Source organism: Phyllostomus discolor, chromosome 8 (assembly GCF_004126475.2).
Source record: "Phyllostomus discolor isolate MPI-MPIP mPhyDis1 chromosome 8, mPhyDis1.pri.v3, whole genome shotgun sequence".
NCBI lineage: Eukaryota > Metazoa > Chordata > Mammalia > Chiroptera > Phyllostomidae > Phyllostomus > Phyllostomus discolor.
In genome coordinates, this window is record NC_040910.2 from 87,987,016 (window position 1) to 88,005,172 (window position 18,157).

At 35.9% G+C, this 18,157-nt stretch overlaps 1 protein-coding gene across 4 annotated transcripts in view; it reads right to left on the reverse strand.

The window, feature by feature from the left end:
- Positions 1-18,157, reverse strand: part of CEP112 (centrosomal protein 112) — a 334,383-nt gene that overhangs the window by 305,661 nt on the left and 10,565 nt on the right. For all 4 annotated transcript variants that reach the window (XM_036033460.1, XM_036033461.1, XM_036033459.1 and 1 more), the window contains one exon: positions 17,179-17,351. In XM_036033460.1, coding sequence (XP_035889353.1) covers positions 17,179-17,351 — 173 coding nt within the window. The remainder of the gene's footprint in view (positions 1-17,178; positions 17,352-18,157) is intronic.

An 18,157-nucleotide genomic window follows, 5' to 3' on the forward strand; every position in this document is an offset into this window, starting at 1 on the left:
AAAAAAATAATGAAGGAGAACTTCCCAATCTGGCAAAGGAAATAGAGTTTCAGGAAGTCCAGGAAGCTTCAAAAGTCCCAAAGAAGTTGGACTCAAAGACATACACACCAAGTCACATCATAATTACATTACCCGAGATTAAAGATAAGGAGAGAATCTTAAAAGCAGCAAGAAAAAAAAAATGAGAGAGTTACCTACAATGGAGTTTCCATAAGACTACCAGCTGATTTCTCAAAAGAGACCTTACAAGCAAGGGGCTGGAAAGAAGTATTCAAAGTCATGAAAGTCAAGTACCTACAGCCAAGATTACTCTATCCCACAAAGCTATCATTTAGAATGGAAGGGCAGATAAAGAGCTTCCTAGATAAGATCAAGTTAAAGGAGTTCATCATCACCAAGCTCTTATTATATGAAATGTTAAAGGGACTTATCTAAGGAAAAGAATAAGATCAAAAACTATGGACAGTAAAATTACAACAAACTCACAACTATCAACAACTAAAACTAAAAAAACAAACAAGTAAGCAACTAGAACAGGAACAGAATCACAGAAATGGAAATCACATGGAGGGTTATCAGTGGGGAGGGGGAGAGGAGAGGATAGGGGAAAAGGTACAGGGAATGAGAAGCATAAATAGTAGCTACAAAATAAACAGGGAGGTTAAGAATAGTATGGGAAATGGAGAGGCCAAAGAACTTATATGTATGACCCATGGACATGAACTAAGGGGGTAGGTAGTGCTGGTGGCAAGGGGCAGGGCAGAAGGGAATAAAGGGGAGAAAAAATGGGACAGCTGTACTAACATAATCAATAAAATATATATTTTTAAAAAGTTACAGTAAATGTAGAATCAACACTAAAAAAGACAAGATTACAATGAATGTGTTTTTTGGTAGTCATTAATAGAATAGCATTTCTTAAGCTAATTACTAAACAATTTAGAATGTTTAAAAAAGCTATTTTTAAAAAAGCTATTGATTTCTTGTATTCCCCTACTCAATAATCCAGACAGCCAAATGCTTAAAAACAAATTAGAAAAGTAGATAAAGTAATAAATTGAAAATAATCTCATCAGCCAATGTGCTAAAGCTGCTAGAAGCATTTAAAACTCAGTATGTGGGAAGAGGCAACCTGATATATCATACTAAGCAGTATGATATATCATATTAAGCAGAAGAATAGAAAGAAATCTATTCTTCTTTAAGAATAGAATCAATAATCATAAAAAGCGTTATCCTTTAAAATTGAAAAATGCTTAAAAATTAAAAGTAATTCTTCTCACAGAAAATATTAATACAAAAGAGGACTGAGACATTTCTCTGTTTATTACACAGGTGCATACATAACACAACACACCCTTTAACTCACTTGTAGCTGTTCTCTGTACCAATGTACCTCCTTCCCTTCACAATAAGTTTCAAAATAAGTTACTGGGTCTATGCCCTAACTTGCCATATACTCTCCTATTTCAACTATAATCCAATTTCCACTCATTCTGAAAGTGCTGTAAGTCAAGTCATCAATGATCTCCTAGTTGCTCAAGCAAATGAGCCATCATCTGTCCCTACTCTCCCAAGTTCATGTCACCAAAACATTAGGACAGTGTTCTAAAGATGCCGCATTCATTGGCTCTGTAGAACTATTCTTCTGTTTCTTTTCTTGAGAAAGCTCCTTCATAGGAACCTTCACTAACTTGTCTTTCTCTGCCCATCCCATACATCCTAAAATCCCAGGGTTCTGTGTCTAATCTTATTTATTTCTCTTTTCCATAATTTCCCTGGACAATTCAATATACTCTTATTGTTTCAAATAATAAGAAACTTTGCTTATCAAATCTACATCTCCAGCCCAAATTACTCTCTTGACCTCCATCCCCATTACAAATACAAGTTGAATAACCCTACCTCCAATTCAACATGTCCAAAAATAAATTCACTACATCGCTCCTAGAACATGCTCCAGTGCAGGCTGAGTAAAGCAGAGGTACTGCTGAAGCCAGCTTTGGGTGAAGGCAGCTGAATCAATGAAAGATTGTCAGTATTATTGCTAAAATCTGGCTGGCACAAGAAAGACCATCAGGCATAGAGGTTTCATTTCCTGCCCCTGAGACTGTCTCCAGTGGATAACATAATTAACTGAAACTCTAAGTAAGTACTAAGACAGCTCCAAATCACAGTGATGGGGCTGGAGGTCAAGGTGAACAGTGAGACAGAAGCTAGCAAGGCAAAGCTCAACCCTATAAGCCTTCTTATGAAGGATCACAGGTGCTGCCTGTCACCCAGACTAGCAAGTCATGGGGCTCATAAAGACAGCCTACAATTAGCACAGGGGACATGATTTACAGTGAGCTCATGATTGTGGTACGTGTGCCAGTTAGAAGAGACTGTGGCCTGATTAACCTCAGGGTGCCGAAACTAACACGGAAAGAAAAGCTTCATCACATTATAAGATGCCCTGCCAGGAAAGAGCCTGTTTACTCCTCTTTAGTTTAGTAAAACTAAATGTATAGGAAACACAAATTTTTCCCATTCACTTTTTTCCTAATGCTAAAATATTTCAACAGGAATCCAGAAATGTTTATTCCAAACACCAAAGAAACACTGACTTGTCCCTACAAAGAAATAAGCAATGACACGTAAGATTTAAAAGCCTAAAGGAAGACCAATCAATTGTCCTCCTGCAAAAGAAACTTAATACATTTTTTTAAAGGGAGAAACTTCTAAAACATATTTTTTCATTTGTGCTCTTAATGTGATTCAAGTGAACATTTCAGAGGTAAAAAAAAGGAAATGAACAACCTGTGATCATAAAAATGTGCTTATAAATGAAAAGCACTACCAAATTTTAAAACCAAATGGAAGAGAATAACTGATTAAATATAGCACAAAATCAAAGCAGTGAATTAGGGAACTAGTTCAAGAAATATTCTAAGAATACAAAGGAAAAAATAAAAAGATGAATATAGTAAATGAAAACGCAAGAGATACAGATTTAAAATCTCCAACATTGAAATAACATGAATTCCAGAAGGAGTAAATAAAACAGAAACTTGAGAAATAAGAATTAAAGATATAGTAGTGACAATAGAAGTTAAAACTGCATCAGAGAAGAGCCTGAGAGAGTAACTTATGGACCCCCTTCAGCTAGAACAAAAGTACAACGCCATGAAAAGGATGGAAATTGAAGGTCTGCCAGGCTTGGGTTCCAGATACAACTGGACCTAACAGGGAAATGTGACTCTGGAGAGAAGCAGGAGGGACTCCAAGTCCCTCAAAGTACAGGAATAGAGTCAAACTCACTGGGGGCAGGAATGGAGCTCCCTGCTCTTGAGAGGAAGCTGAAAACCAGTGCGGGTGATGATTTCCGAAAGCTTCGGCTTATGAGAAGATGATGGGCCACAGAAAGGCAAAGAACACAAACACAGTCTGCTGTGAACGGGGCACAGAATTCAAAACGAAAACAAGTGTGAGTCCCCAAATTCCTACAAATGAGAAGCAGGCTGAGGAAACTACTCAGCTTAAAACAAGTTATTTCTTAATGGTAAAAGAAAGGTAATTCAGCCCTGGCTGGCGTAGCTCAGTGGATTGAGCACGGGCTGCGAACCAAGGTGTCGCAGGTTCGATTCCCAGTCAGGGCATATGCCTGGGTTGCAGGCCATGACCCCCCAGCAACCGCACATTGACGTTTCTCTCTCTCTCTATCTCCCTCCCCTCCCTCTCTAAAAATAAATAAAAATAAAATCTTAAAAAAAAAAAAAAGAAAAAGAAAGGTAATTCAGAGGGAAAAACCCAGAGCCATGCAGAACACTCCCAGGAAGCCTCACTGCACCCTAATCAAGAAACAGGTGCCAGAGTGGATGCCTGGCTACATTTCAGAATTGTCAGTGCCAGGTGTTTCCCATCTGCAGTTTTTTTAGTGGAAGTTCTCCAGTTCCTCTCTCACCGCTGTACTGGCTATGTGGGTGGACTGGGGAGTGGGGTGGGGGGAGGGGATAATCACTGCTTTAGTCTGCAGGTGTTCAGACTGGAAGGAGTCACACCAAAGAAGCCTCTGCTACCCCTGGATATGACTTTCATTGTTTATTGAGATATAATTTATTTATAAGATCTACCCATTTAAAATGTTGAGTTTGATGAGTTTTGACAAATGTATAAACCAGTATAACCATCAAAATAAAGAGGCAGATTCTTTCTACCACACCCAAAAGTTCTCTTGAGCTCCTGCGGTATCAGTCTGCTCCTTTCTGCAAACCCAGGCATCCTGATTTTGTAGAATCTCAATACATGAAATCAAAGAGTATGTATTTTTTGTCTGGCTTATCTGAGGAAAATGTTTTTGAGATTCAGCCATGTTGTTGCATGTATCAAAGGTTCACTTCATTTTATTGCTTGCTATATTCCATTATATGAATGAACCATAATTTGCTTTTTTATTCATGTGCTGATGGACATTTAGATTGGCTCCACATTTGGGCTATTATGAATAAAGCTTCCATGAACGTTCATGTGTGGACATGAATTTTCATTTCTGTTGACTGAATACACCTAGCAATAGAATTGTGGGGTCATATGGTAAGTTATCTTAAACTTTGCAAGAAATTGGCAAACCGTGTTCCAGAACGGTCACATCATTTTCTATTTCCATCAACACTGCAGGAGGCTTCCAATTTCATTATGTCGTAACCCTATTGGTCTTCTCAGTCTTTAGCTGTTTTAGTGGGTATGTAGTAGTATCACAGGATACTCTGCAAGTTGCACTTCCCTAATAACGAATGATGTTGACCATCTTTTCATGTATGTATATTAGCCTTTTATGTATTTTCTTTTGTGAAGTGCCCGTAAAATCTTCTGCACATTGAATTTGTTATCTACCTTTTCTTGACATTTTAAGAGTTCTTCACATATTCTACAAGTCATTTTCTCCCCTTCTGTGCCTGGCTAGGTAATTTTCCAAATGGTGTGTCTTTCAAAACAAAGTTTCAACTTTGATAGTTCAGTTTATAGTGTTTTTCTTCATTTGTTACAACCTGTTTAGAAATCTTTGCCTACCCCAAGGTCACAAAGATTTTTCTGTTTTCTTCTAGAAGTTTTATAGGTCTTAGCTCTTTTATTTAGGTCTATAACCCACTTCATTTTTTCTCATGTGGATATCCAGTTTTTCCAACATAATTCCATAAAAAGACCCTGCCTTCATCATTTAATTCTTTGTGAAAAATCAACCATACACGTATGTGGAGACTTACTGTTCAAATCCCTATTCTGTTTCATGGTTCCACCTATCCCGCCGCCAACGCTGCTGTCTGTCACCGCAGCAGTAATTCTCCAAGTCAGGAATGTTAAGAACTTTTTTGTTAATTGCTTTGGTTTTTCATGGAAAACTTCAATCAGACTGAGGAAGCTCCTTTCTATCTCTAATTTGTTGAGAGTTTTTATCATAGATGGATGTTGTATTTTGTTCAATGTTTTTCTGCATCTATTGAGATGATCACATGACTTGTTTATGTAATGAAATAAATTCTCAAGTGCCCACCAACCTCTTATTCCTGGGATAAGTCCATCATTCATGATATAATATGCTTTTTATATTTTTCTGGATACAGTGTGCTAATTACAAATTTTTAAATCTATGTATATAAGAAAATACTGGTACATAGTGTTACGTTCTTATAATGTCTTTGTCTTTTCATGGAAACAAAAATGTGGACTTAAAGAGAGTTAGGAAGCATTCCCTCTTTTTCTATTCTTGGAAAAATATCATGTAGGATGTTATAATTTTCTTCCATAAAAGCCTGAGAGAATTTACCAAGAAAGCCATCTGAGCTTAGAGATTTGTGAGGTGGTTAATTACAAATTAAATTTCACTGATAGAGATACGGCCACTTAGATTTCCCATTTTTTTATTGAGTCAATATTGATTTTTGTGTCTTTCAAGAATTATGTCCATTTTATCAAGTTTTTCACTGGTATAAAGTCATTTATAATATTTTCTCATATTGTTAATGTCTGTAGAATCTGTATGTAGCCTACTCTTTCTTTCATTCCTAATATTGCTAATTTGGGTTTTCTTTCTCTTATTTTTAGTTGTGGAAAACTATACCTAACATAAACTTTACTATCTTAACCATTTTTAATATACAGTTCAGTGGTTGTTAAGTGCATTCACATTGTTGTATAACCATCACCACCACCCACCTCCAGGACTTTTCCATCTTCCCAAACTGAAACCCTGTACCCTTTGACAATGAGCTCCCCACCCCTGGCAACCACCATTCTATGAATTTGAGTACTCTAGGTACCTCACATAAGTGGAGTATACAGTATTTGTCTTTTTGTGACTGGCTTAGTTCCCTTAGAATAATATCTTCAAGGTTCATCCATGTTGTAACGTGTCAGAGTTTCCTCCCTTTTTAAGGCTCAATAATATTCTGTTGTATATATATACCACATTTTGCTTACCGATTCATCCACTGATTCATATTTGGGATAATTCCATCTTTTGGCTGTTGTGAATAACGATGTTATAAACATGGGTGTACACACATCTGTTCAAGTCTCTGTTCTCAGTTCATTTGGACACATACCCAGAAGTGGGATTGCTGGATCATATGGTGATTCTAACTTTTCTGAGAAGCTGCCATACTATTTTCCACAGCAGCTATGCCATTTTACATTCCCACCAACAGTGCACAAGGGCTCCAATTTCTCCGCATCCTTGTCATCACTTATTTTGTTTTTTTTAAATAGTTGTAATCCTAATAAGTGGTATCTCACTATGGTTTTGATTTGCATTTACAGAATAATCAGTGATGCTCATTTAGCATCTTTTCATGTGCTTATAGGCCATTTGTACAATATATCTTCTTTGGAGAAATGTCTATTAAAGTCCGTTGTCTACTTTTCAGTTGGCTTGTTTGTTTTGTTGTTGAATTGTAGGATTCTTTATATGTTCTGGATATCAATCCTTTTTCAGATATATGATTTGCAAATATTTTCACTCATTCCATGGGTTGTCTTTTCACTCTGCTGATTGGGTCCTTCAATGAACAAGTTTTTAATTTTAATGTAGTCCAGTTTATCTATTTTTTCTTTTGTTGTCTGTGCTTTTGATATCATATCCAATAAATCACTGTCAAGTGCATTATCATAAAGCATTTCCCCTCTATTTCCAGGCTTTACACTTAAGATTTGTGTGTCTTGGTTTTTGCATATTATACATTGATTTTAAAAGTTTATCACAAAACAAAGAATGAACTACAGCTCCATATATTAACATGGGAGAATCTGGAAACTATAAGAGAAAGAAGCAAGGATCCAAATAATACATATAGTATGACTCCACTTACATAAAGTGGTTTTTTTTAACGATAAACACAAAATACAGGACAATGGTTGGTCCTTTAGGAGAAGGGAAGTGGAGGCAATGGAGAAAGAACATCGAAGATCTCGTGGAGTACTGTAATATGCTACTTCCTGGCTGGGTTAAACGGAGAGGGATACTTATAACTGTTCTTTAAACTGTACCTGTGCATTTTCATACACATTTTACATGTGTGCCATGTTTTACAGGTGTAAAACATTTTAGAAGTAATACCACTGCTGCATTAGAAATGATAAAAAATTAAAATGAGGACTAACTTCAGATTTCATGTCTTGGCATTCATCTGAGCAGTAGGTAATACTGTTATATGCCATCTGCAGAATAGTCTTCTTAAGGTATTGCTAAATATGAATGAAAAATAAAAATAAATAACAAATAATAATGCAGACAAGTATCAAATAACACTGAAATTAAGAAAATGAAAGTACCTTTCAATGATCCACATGTATTTATTTTAATTTTTCAAAGGGAACTTTATTAGGAATAAAAAGAAAAACAAGGCTAAATGAAAAAAATGAGAAGCTTGACAAAAAAATAAATGACCAGAGATTCATAAATATTTAAGTCTTCATATTTTTCCCATTTTTTCCTTTAAAATAACACATTTGATTATTTTAAAAAAATTTTAAAACACCTTTAAAAGCCACATATTTAAATCAACATTTACTAATATATCTCTGGCTTAATAATATAACACTGAAAAAATATTTTATCACTTTAAAATTAACTTTTATAATACACTTATAAGCTGTCATTCTCTTTTGTTTAGTAAAAGGACAATCAAAACTGTTCCATATTATGATCTCATTAAAAAAACTTGCTTGTGAAATTCAAAGGTGCTGTCATAAAATCCCACTCATTAAAAATACTTTTAAGCCCTGGCCAGTGTGGCTCAGTGGATTGAGCACTGGCCTAAGGCCCAAAGGGTCACTGGTTCGATTCCCAGTCAGGGCACATGCTTGGGTTGAGGGATAGGTCCCCAGTAGCGGGCACGCAAGACGCAACCACATGTTGACGTTTCTTTCCCTCTCTTTCTCCCTCCCTTCCTCACACTCTCTAAAAATAAGTAAATAAATACATCTTAAAAAATATTTTTAAAAGAAAAAGTGACTAAGTTTGTCAAAAATCTGACTCACTGGGGGGAAAAAAGGACAAAAAGAAATGCAAGAACATTATTTTCTAAGCTATTCCACCTCAGTTACAATGTGTTGCCATTTGGTCTTACCTTGGTAAACACCTAAGAATGTGTTTAATTAGTATTTAACGTTGAAAATTAGTAAGTAGCTGAGTGGTTTTATGAATGTGTGAAAGGTATGTTTCATTGATACCCTAAGAAACAGTTTCCATTCCTCATTTATGTAGTAGTCTTATTTGTAGAGCTCAAGGTTAAGTGTCTACCCAACAAATGTTCACTGCACCAAAAATATCAATTTCCATACTAAGTGTTCTACCCAAACAAAATGATGAAAATTATTATTTTTCTGAAGATAAATGATGAATTTTCTTATTTTTAAGACTTGGTAGATAGAGCTCCTCTGAAACCCGACCAAAAGAGGAGCAACTAGAAGTTGATCGTGGGTGACCATTATCGAAAAGGAAGACAATGAGCTGCATAAGCACAGAATAGAGGTCTCCCCTGGGGCACAGGCAGTTTACGTACCCATCTCCTAGCCCCTATTCCCACTCCATTTCCCCGCCTCGTCAGCTGCCCTTCATCTAGTAGGTCAGGTTTTGCAACAACCCAACAGAAGACCCAGGTTTAGAACTCCAAGTCTGTAAGGGAGCCACTAATCACCTATGGCTACTTAAATTAATTAAAATGTACGGAGGTCAAAGAGGATACGGGGTTTGAATATATGGTGACAGAGGGAGACTTGACTTTGGTGAACACAATCCAATGTACAGATGATATGTCATAGAATTGTGCACTTGAAACCTCTATAACTAATGTCACCCCAATAAATTTAATAAATTTAAAAATAATAAATAAAATTAAGTTCCTCAGTGACACTAGCCACATTTCAAATGCTGAAGAGTCACATGTGAATAGTGGTGACCATTTGGACGGCACAGCTATAGAACATTTCCACTACAGCAGAAAGTTCCATTGGACAGTGCTGCTGCCATGTAATATGTTTTCTCAAACAACAGGGCTATTCTTAAATAAAATGAGTGTATTTTTAGTGAATAATATTTAAGGACGTTTTACTATGTGTAATCCTAACTGTATTTACTTATGCCAATGAGCATAAAGAATCCCTAGGAAGGAAAGGTATCAATCAGCTTCCCTATACATTCACTCAACAACTTAGGAGCAGGAGCTATCTACAGTGTGTCATTTACATACAAAAATGAAGGTTAACAAGGTAAAAGGAGCCTATTGTAGTTTCTGAGTATCCAGACTAAAAATTTAAATCAATATTTTTAAAGTGAAAATTGTTTTCACACAAATCAATAGAATCAAAGGGAACATTTTCATTATACTTGGGCACCATCTGCTGGCCAAGTTGTTAAACTGGGCAAAAAATGAAACACAAGCAATATTGGGAGACACTTTTAAAGCACAAACACAATCCCAGTTTTTTGCCACAATGCATTCCTGGAAAACCACATCATAAAGAGGCACCCCGTAACCCATGGAAAGATCTCATTAAAGTAAGATGCAAAAAGTATAGATTTCTATAATCACTTAAAATAGGATAATTATTCTTCATGTCCTTTCTTATAGGTATGAACATGTGTATTGTTTAAAGAACACAACATAAATTTAAATATAAAACTTTAATTTATGTAAAGTTAACCTAAATATAACACGGTAAAAATAATAATTCTGTTTGTGCACTCCTAGAATTTTTAAGTAATCTGGATGGTAGTTCTTTATAAAATGGTATCTAAAGAAATCCAAACTAATGCCTTTTTTTTCCATCAGTAAAGTTCTCTATAATAAGCTGAATTAATGTATTTCTTTTACTGCAAAGCAGTATTTAAAGGTTGGGGTTGATTCAACTTTACTCTTCTTCACCCTCTCCTAACTCATGTCTTAATCAAAGATTCAAGTAAAAATAATAAGTGGTATTAAATCATTCTTTTTCATCTTTCCTATCACAGAACCTAACTGCACTGTGATGACAAGCTACCAGACCACATCATACTTCACTAAAAAGTCTTAGAAATAATTACAAGCCATTAAAAAGAAACTTCAAAACATTTTTTCACAAAATTATAAGACAAAAATACAACCTATTATCTTGTGTTCTATCTTTGAGAAAATGTATGAAAAGAAAACATAGAGATGACATAAACTTAAGTCTAAATATGACTTAGACAGCTTCAAAAATATAATGTAGCAAAAATGCAAAAAAATAGGCCATCCACACTGCCTATCTGTCTATCTGTCCTGGAAAAAGGGACTTGCTGCGTTAGCTAAATAAAGAGTCTTTCAAAGTCCCCTTTAAAACACAATTACCACTCTTCACTCTGAGGGTGTGCAGGATTCATACTTATAATCAGAACCATTTTGATTAGTCATTAACGTACCTATTTTCCTCAGGAAAACAAAATGATTTTTAGTAACTCAAAATAATGGATCACCAATGGATTTCAAGATATCACCCTTTGGGAGGACTACATCATTACAGAAGCAAGGCAATGGTCAAACAACCTGACCATGCAAGCCCCTGGGCGAACTGTTAAAACAGCAATCACCACACCAGTGATGACGATGGTGGTAGCAACAGCTCACACTTTAACAGCTCTGTGTCAAAGACTCTATTTCTCCATTTTACAAACTAGGAAGCCAGAATATAAAGAAATTAAGTAACTCGCCCGAGGACACATGGTTGCCAAGTGTCAGAAGTGCATCTGAACAAAGGCAAACTGCCTCATCTCAGCTCAACCTAGAAATAACCAAGAACAAAGGCACAGTCACCAGGGATGCTAATGTAGCTCAGGTGGGGGCAAAGATGGGTTGGAGTGAAATTTCCCTATTTTGCAGACCCAGATGGGTGTGAAATCATAAAGACCTGGATCCACCCCTGGGAAAGTTGCTTGATCTTACTGAAGCTGCTAGCTCACCTATGGATGCAAAGAGCAATCATATCAGCCTCACACAGCTGTAGAAAAGACAGAGGCAGATAGCTTACAAAGACTTCTGGAATAGTACCTAGCATCCATAGGTGCTCCATCAATGGTACAACTTGTGCCACTTGGTTTCTGTTTTAACAAATTAGAAATTCAAGTGGAATACATAAAGATTTAGATTATTTATTGGAAAAAGTTTCATTCTTATGTTTAAGACTGTATATTTGTTATATATAGTAAATTTATATATGTACATCACTAATGTTAATGATGTGTATGCCCAAAAATAAGATGGTATTTTGGAGGGCAAATTGACTGTAGCAATCAAAAAATAAGTGTGATTATTAAAAATAACATAGACACATGTACAAAAAGAAGTTTTTAACTTTCCTCCCAAGCTAGTCTCACTCCCCATAGGTAAAACATTTTGTATATGGCACCCAGAAATACTCCACGCACATGCACATATGTGTACACAAATGCATGCACATGTCCTCTTTAAATTATATATGCACACACAAAATGGAAGCTTACTATACTTTTAAGTACTTCTCTTTAACTTTATATATCTTAGATATCCATAGATTTCTGTACCATTACACAAGATATTGAACTTACTAATAATCCCACTAACAGCTCATCTATTGAATTTGGTAAGGTGCCTACCTATTGAAAAAGTAATTCCTTTTCTGGGAATCAACAAGGGCCCAAACGCATGCAGGGGTATAATGGTATATGTAATAGGATGTCAACATTCTATAGAGGCATTCTTTATAACAGTAAAGAATTAAAAGCCACAGACACAGGTTAAATTACAGTAAATCACATCCTGGGCTGTTATCTGCAGTGAAAAAGATGCAACAGGCTACACGACACAGGTTTAAGACACAGTGAAGTGACAACAGAGCACATCTCAGAGCAGTCCACACAGTATAAGCCAATGTGTAAGTTTGTAATTACACATGTGGGAGCCTGGGTATGTGTCTGCTGTGGAGTGAAGCAGCCAAATTGTGGATGGCCATTACCGCTCACGAGGAAAGTGGCATGAGGAGGACACAGAAAGCAGGACTTCCATTTTTTTACTCTGCATAGCTCTACAAGGTTTTTATGACAAGCATATATTGCATATAGATTACATACTTTTCTAAAATAAGGATGATAACTCTGTTAATCACCTATTGCTGCATAGCAAATTAGCACAAACTGAGCAGCTTTAAACAACACATGTATTTTCTCAGAGTTTCTGCAGGTCAGAAGTGCAGGCACAGCTGGGCTGGCCTCTGCACTCAGGGTCTGACTGCAGTGGGGCTCTCATCTGGAGGCTCAACCAGGGGAGGACCCGCTATCCCCACTCCGTGGTCATCAGCACCCTCCCTTCCCTTAAGACCACAGAATTCATAGCAGCTCACTTCTTCAAAGACAGCAAGACCCGACAAGCAGTCTGCTGGCAGGACAGTCTTATATATCATAATGTAATCACGGAAGTGCCAGCCTATCACCACCGCCATACTCTCTTAGAACCACATCACAGGTCCTGCCCACACTCAAGGGGAAGGGACTGTATAAGATTGTGAACACCCAGAGGAGGGGTCATGGGGCCACCTGAGAGTCCACCTACTATGAAGACAATGACAACGGTCTTTACTGGATCTCAAAGGCCTTAAGGATGACCAGGAAGCAATGTACATGGACATAGCTCATGGTTGTAGAACTAAATGGAATCAGCCAACCTCTACCAGACAAGATCTAAGTCTGTGGTCTCACAGTAACAATTTACATTTTAAAAAACCATGCTCCAAACTCAATATAACTAAAATATTTCATTGTGAAGAAAATAAGCAGATCTTTGACATACAAAAATAATAACAGATCTCACAAAATAGCAATACAATTTAGAAAGTGATTTTTCCAAAAGAAAACATGGCTAATGACATGACCTTCAAACAAGAACTGTGAAAAAGGAAAGAAAGCAAAGAATAAAACCAGGATGAACCTAGCCAAGTGCTGAAGCTGTGTGATGTGAAACGCTGAGTTTACTAGTGTGTAATGCATATTTGGCGGAAAGAAGAAAGCACAATAATAAGCCTGATAGGATAAAACCTCATAATACTTCTAAGGTGTTGAGAACCAGGCTACATACCGCATCCTACAGGAAGGATAAAGGTAAAGGAAAGGTGCCATCTCTACTGAATAGGGTATCCTAACAAAGAGGCTTCAAAAGGACTCTGCATCTTTAATAATATAAAAAGGCTAGGACACAAACAGCATAATCTAAAATGCCATTAGAAATACTTCACATACAAAAAGGTCTAAGTAAAGCAGGATTTTATAAAGTGATCAAAAAAGAAACACTAAGGGGGAAAATCTTTTAAGATTAAAGAGGTTTTTCAAAGGACAAGTTGAAGTGGTTGTAAAATTTATGAGGCAGCCTTAAACTTCAGTTCTAAGTAACAATAAATTATTCACTATAAAAATATACATGTGTCAAATATTATAAGCCTCTTAAACTTTTTAAAAACAATTTCTTGCAGAACTGATTAGATGTATTAGGTCGATACTAGCAGATACTTTTTCATTAGCACAGTATGACCGCTCGGGAAAGGAGCGACCTTTGAACAGAAGTAGGAAGACAGACCATCATTAGGCCTCGGCACCACTTCTGATCTGAACTCACACGTTGTGTATGTGGCCTCAAAACCAATTTCATTGCCTATACCTAAACCCAACGTTAGTGTTAGTTTCAAAATGCCTTCATGTTAATACAATTTCAAATATATGTTAATTAATTAAAATGTTTAAATAAATCAAATTAAATTAATTGAGAAATATATAAGAAAAGACACACTGGGTTGTTTTGCTTTTGCCGCCCTAACTGGCCTTTGGCCTTACTTACATTCTAATGCTTGACCAGAAAGATATGTAAGTGTGTCTTTTCCAGCTCCTTCATCGTCTCTCTATTCCTCGCACTGTGTGAAGGACATCTCTGTATCTTACAACCATACTTCTCTTAATCTTGTCTAAATTTGGTCTTACCCTCAACTTTTTCTAAGTTGTTTTTAATCTCTGTGTGCCATTCTCTCTGCCACAATATACCTATCTCAAAGTGTTTTTGTACAGATTAAATTAAATTTACGTGGCAGTGCCTAACACCATCCGACCTTCAAGAATGCATGCACTCACCAAACATAAATGCTTATGAAGTTCCTAACAGTTTCCTGCCCAGTGTTAAGCACTAGAAATACAGTGTAAACAGGAAAATCACAGTTCTTGCCTCATGAAATTTACAATCTAGCAAAAAGGACAGGAATGGAACCTCTGCACACGTGATGAGCGCAACAAAGAACACAGAGTACTTTGGCAAACATAAGAGGCACCTAAACAGACCTGGGATGTCAGGGAGGGCTTACATGAAGTTAGAAGATCTGCAGAATGACTAGGACCAGAGGGTTGCCTGCTTTGCCCATTAATTATTTATATAACTGATAACTAAAGCCTACACTTAAGTAATTTGCATTAAAATGCCATTTTATTAAAGCTGAGCAACAAAGAGAAATAAGTTATTTATTCAACTTGGAAAGATTTCCCTATGGTATCATTTTCCAGAAAAAATCACAAATATTTGAAGACTATTCTCATGTTTCTTAAACATTTCTTCCTCTTGTATGAGCAAGAACACTGGAGCTCTCCTTTATTTCCTACCCTGAACCCTACTCTCATGCACACCTTAATCTTGATGAATACTTCCACAACCACATAGAAACACTGTATTGACATTATCCATGTACTTTCTCTCTTCCCTATCCATCTAAAACAATGGTTCTAGTTCAAATGTCTATAGGACTGAACAGATAACAAATGTGTGGTCATGCTACCAGATATTCTTCACTTTCTACGAAGATACAGTCTCTCTCCTCTTCTTGAATCATGTGATTCACTCTTTCTTACCTTTCTTCTTTCTACTTTTGAAACCATATAAAAATGGAAAGCAAATACTTTACTTCCTCTTAACCCTACTTAAAATTAAAACAAACAAACAAAAAAAGCTCAAGCTCAAAATAGATGCAACTGACTTCAAGTTCAGTGTCAGGAATTACCAGGAAATAGTGAATACTTGGAGTAACCAAGCATGACTTAGCTCCCACCTATGGCTGTCTTCCAGAAAGACTGCTAGGTTTCCACTTTTTAAAATAAGCCAGAAACTTAAGTATTTATACAAAATTCTCTAATTTTTAATTTTGACAACTCAATAAAAAATCTTTAAAGACATTATGTAAGTTAAACAAAACAAATCTATACACATGATTCATCCAGGAAGATCACCGATTTTCAACCTCCAGTGTAACTCCAAGGCACAGGGAGCACCTTTAGTTCACCTTCACACTGTACACTCGGTATTCACTACACCAGAAGGGAGCCCAGCATTTCGTCAGACACTCAACAAATCCTCTGGTGAACACCTGATGCATTTCACAGCCAAACCAAGAGCTGCCTTTTTCACTGTATGCACATCACAGTCTCTTTACGTCTTCATTTACCTGCACAAAGTGGACAAAAATTCTACAACTGCACCTCTTTACTTCTAAATCTTCTATGAATGCAAAAATAAGTACTTTACACCACCTCCTATAGACTACCCACATCATTTTACTCTTCTGAACATGTCCTTAATTATATCATACCATTATTCTTTGCCTCTCTATTTTAATGTTTCCCTCTCTAATCAAAATGTCCATGTGGACTGGATCTCTTGCTTTGTGTTCACCTGTTCTTTTCCATCACAATACCTGAGGTCTGAAAAACCTATACCCAGACTATATCAACTATGAAGACATTTCAAATTACTAATAACATTTCTATATCTGATTAAGTGGTAAACCAAAAAACACGTAGTAGAAAAGATTATATTGTTAACCAAATCAAATTCTAAAAATTAAAATTACCAAGAGAATGGTGAGGAGTGAAATGTGAAGTATGGAAAAAGTCAACTGACACTACCCAATATCTTAACATTTGAGAGAACAATGTCAAAATTAAAACTCAAAATCTGATAAAAGTCCATTTATGCCTATTGTTCCTAAAGGCCAAAAGTTATACGACAACAATAATCATGTTTTTGTATATTTCAAAACTTAGAAGTTTACTTTTGTTTACACTAAAAGCCCTACTTAAGCACAGTACTTTAGTGAAAAAGCACAGTTTGATGAGGTTTATGTTTATATTCATTATTTTATTGAATCAAAACTAATATTGTTCAATGAGTATAAAAGGAAAGAAATTCAAGCATAAGTTATAAGATGGATATGCAAGATGTTACACCTTGTTACAGTTGATGTTTGTTGCAGTCACTGATAATGTTCTCAATTCATGCTTGTCATAAAGGCAAACAGAGAATCTGTTATTTAAAGATTCTCAGGAAGCACTTTCCAAGCAATGTAAATTATGTTTATATAATTACACACACACACACAAACACACACACAAAACAGATATCCAAAAAGTGGCTAAAAAATATAACATAAATTTGAATATATAGTACACAAAAAATTAAAACTGTTATTTTACCTTCCCAATATCCCTCCACAGACCTCAACTTTAACGAAAATACAAAGTAAACCAACTACTTACCATTTAAAAAAGGACGGGGAAATGAAATGTATGAACCAGTTCCAAGCACAGGCTAACTGCTGAAACACATTCAAAATCCCATTTTCATAACATACCTGTGGGTATCAGTTGGCCACTGCACCAAAGAGCAATTGTCTCCAGAAGAAAGCTTCCATGATTCATTCAGTTTGTGTTCAGTTGTCCCCAGCTCACCCATGACCCAGTCTGGTAGTCCTTCTGGGCTCGCATCTTTTGCTCGTGCTGGATTTGGTTCATCAAAATAGATGGACTGATTTTTAAAAATTAGAAAAATTATTCTTTAAAAATGTACTATAATGAAATAACTAGTTAAGATTTCCAACAACTTTAAAGTTTGGTAACAACTTTTCAGATACTCAAATTCAACTACAAAAAAATATATAAAAATGTATCATTCAATACACAATAAATTGTGAAATATTAAAATACATAGAATGGATAGCATTTATATTTTAGTTATGTTCTGCTGTATAAGAAATCTGATGAATGATAAAATAGCATAACAGATTAATCTGATGATAATTATTTGTGTTACAAAAGGAATATTAACTCTATGTAAACAGAGTGGAAAGTTCTTTTTAAATCATGTGCTCTCTTATTTTTTCTGTGATCATTAGCTACTACTCTGCAGCCACCCTCCCAAAAAAAATCAGTGGGAAACCACAATAAATAAAACTTTGGAATCCCTTTATAAGACGATAACAGAGCTGAAGACCTAGGATTTAGTTCTGGCCATGCAATCAATGAGCTGGGAAATCCAATGCAGGTCTCTAGGTTTTCTCATTGTTCTTTGTAAAATAAAGCCCTTTCCTATGGCTTTCACACTCACACTCTTATGAAACTGAGTGTGAATGGGAAAACATAATATAATATACTCATACCTTAATATCTGAATGTGTTTCAGAAAATGTTCTGCATTTAGTCATTAGGAGGAATGACATTAGCCCATTTATTTCTCTTTAAGTGAGCCAGGCTTCATGACACATTTCTGAAGAAAATTCTGCATTAACTGGATACTTCTACAACAATTCTCCCAACCCTACACAAAAATCCTCA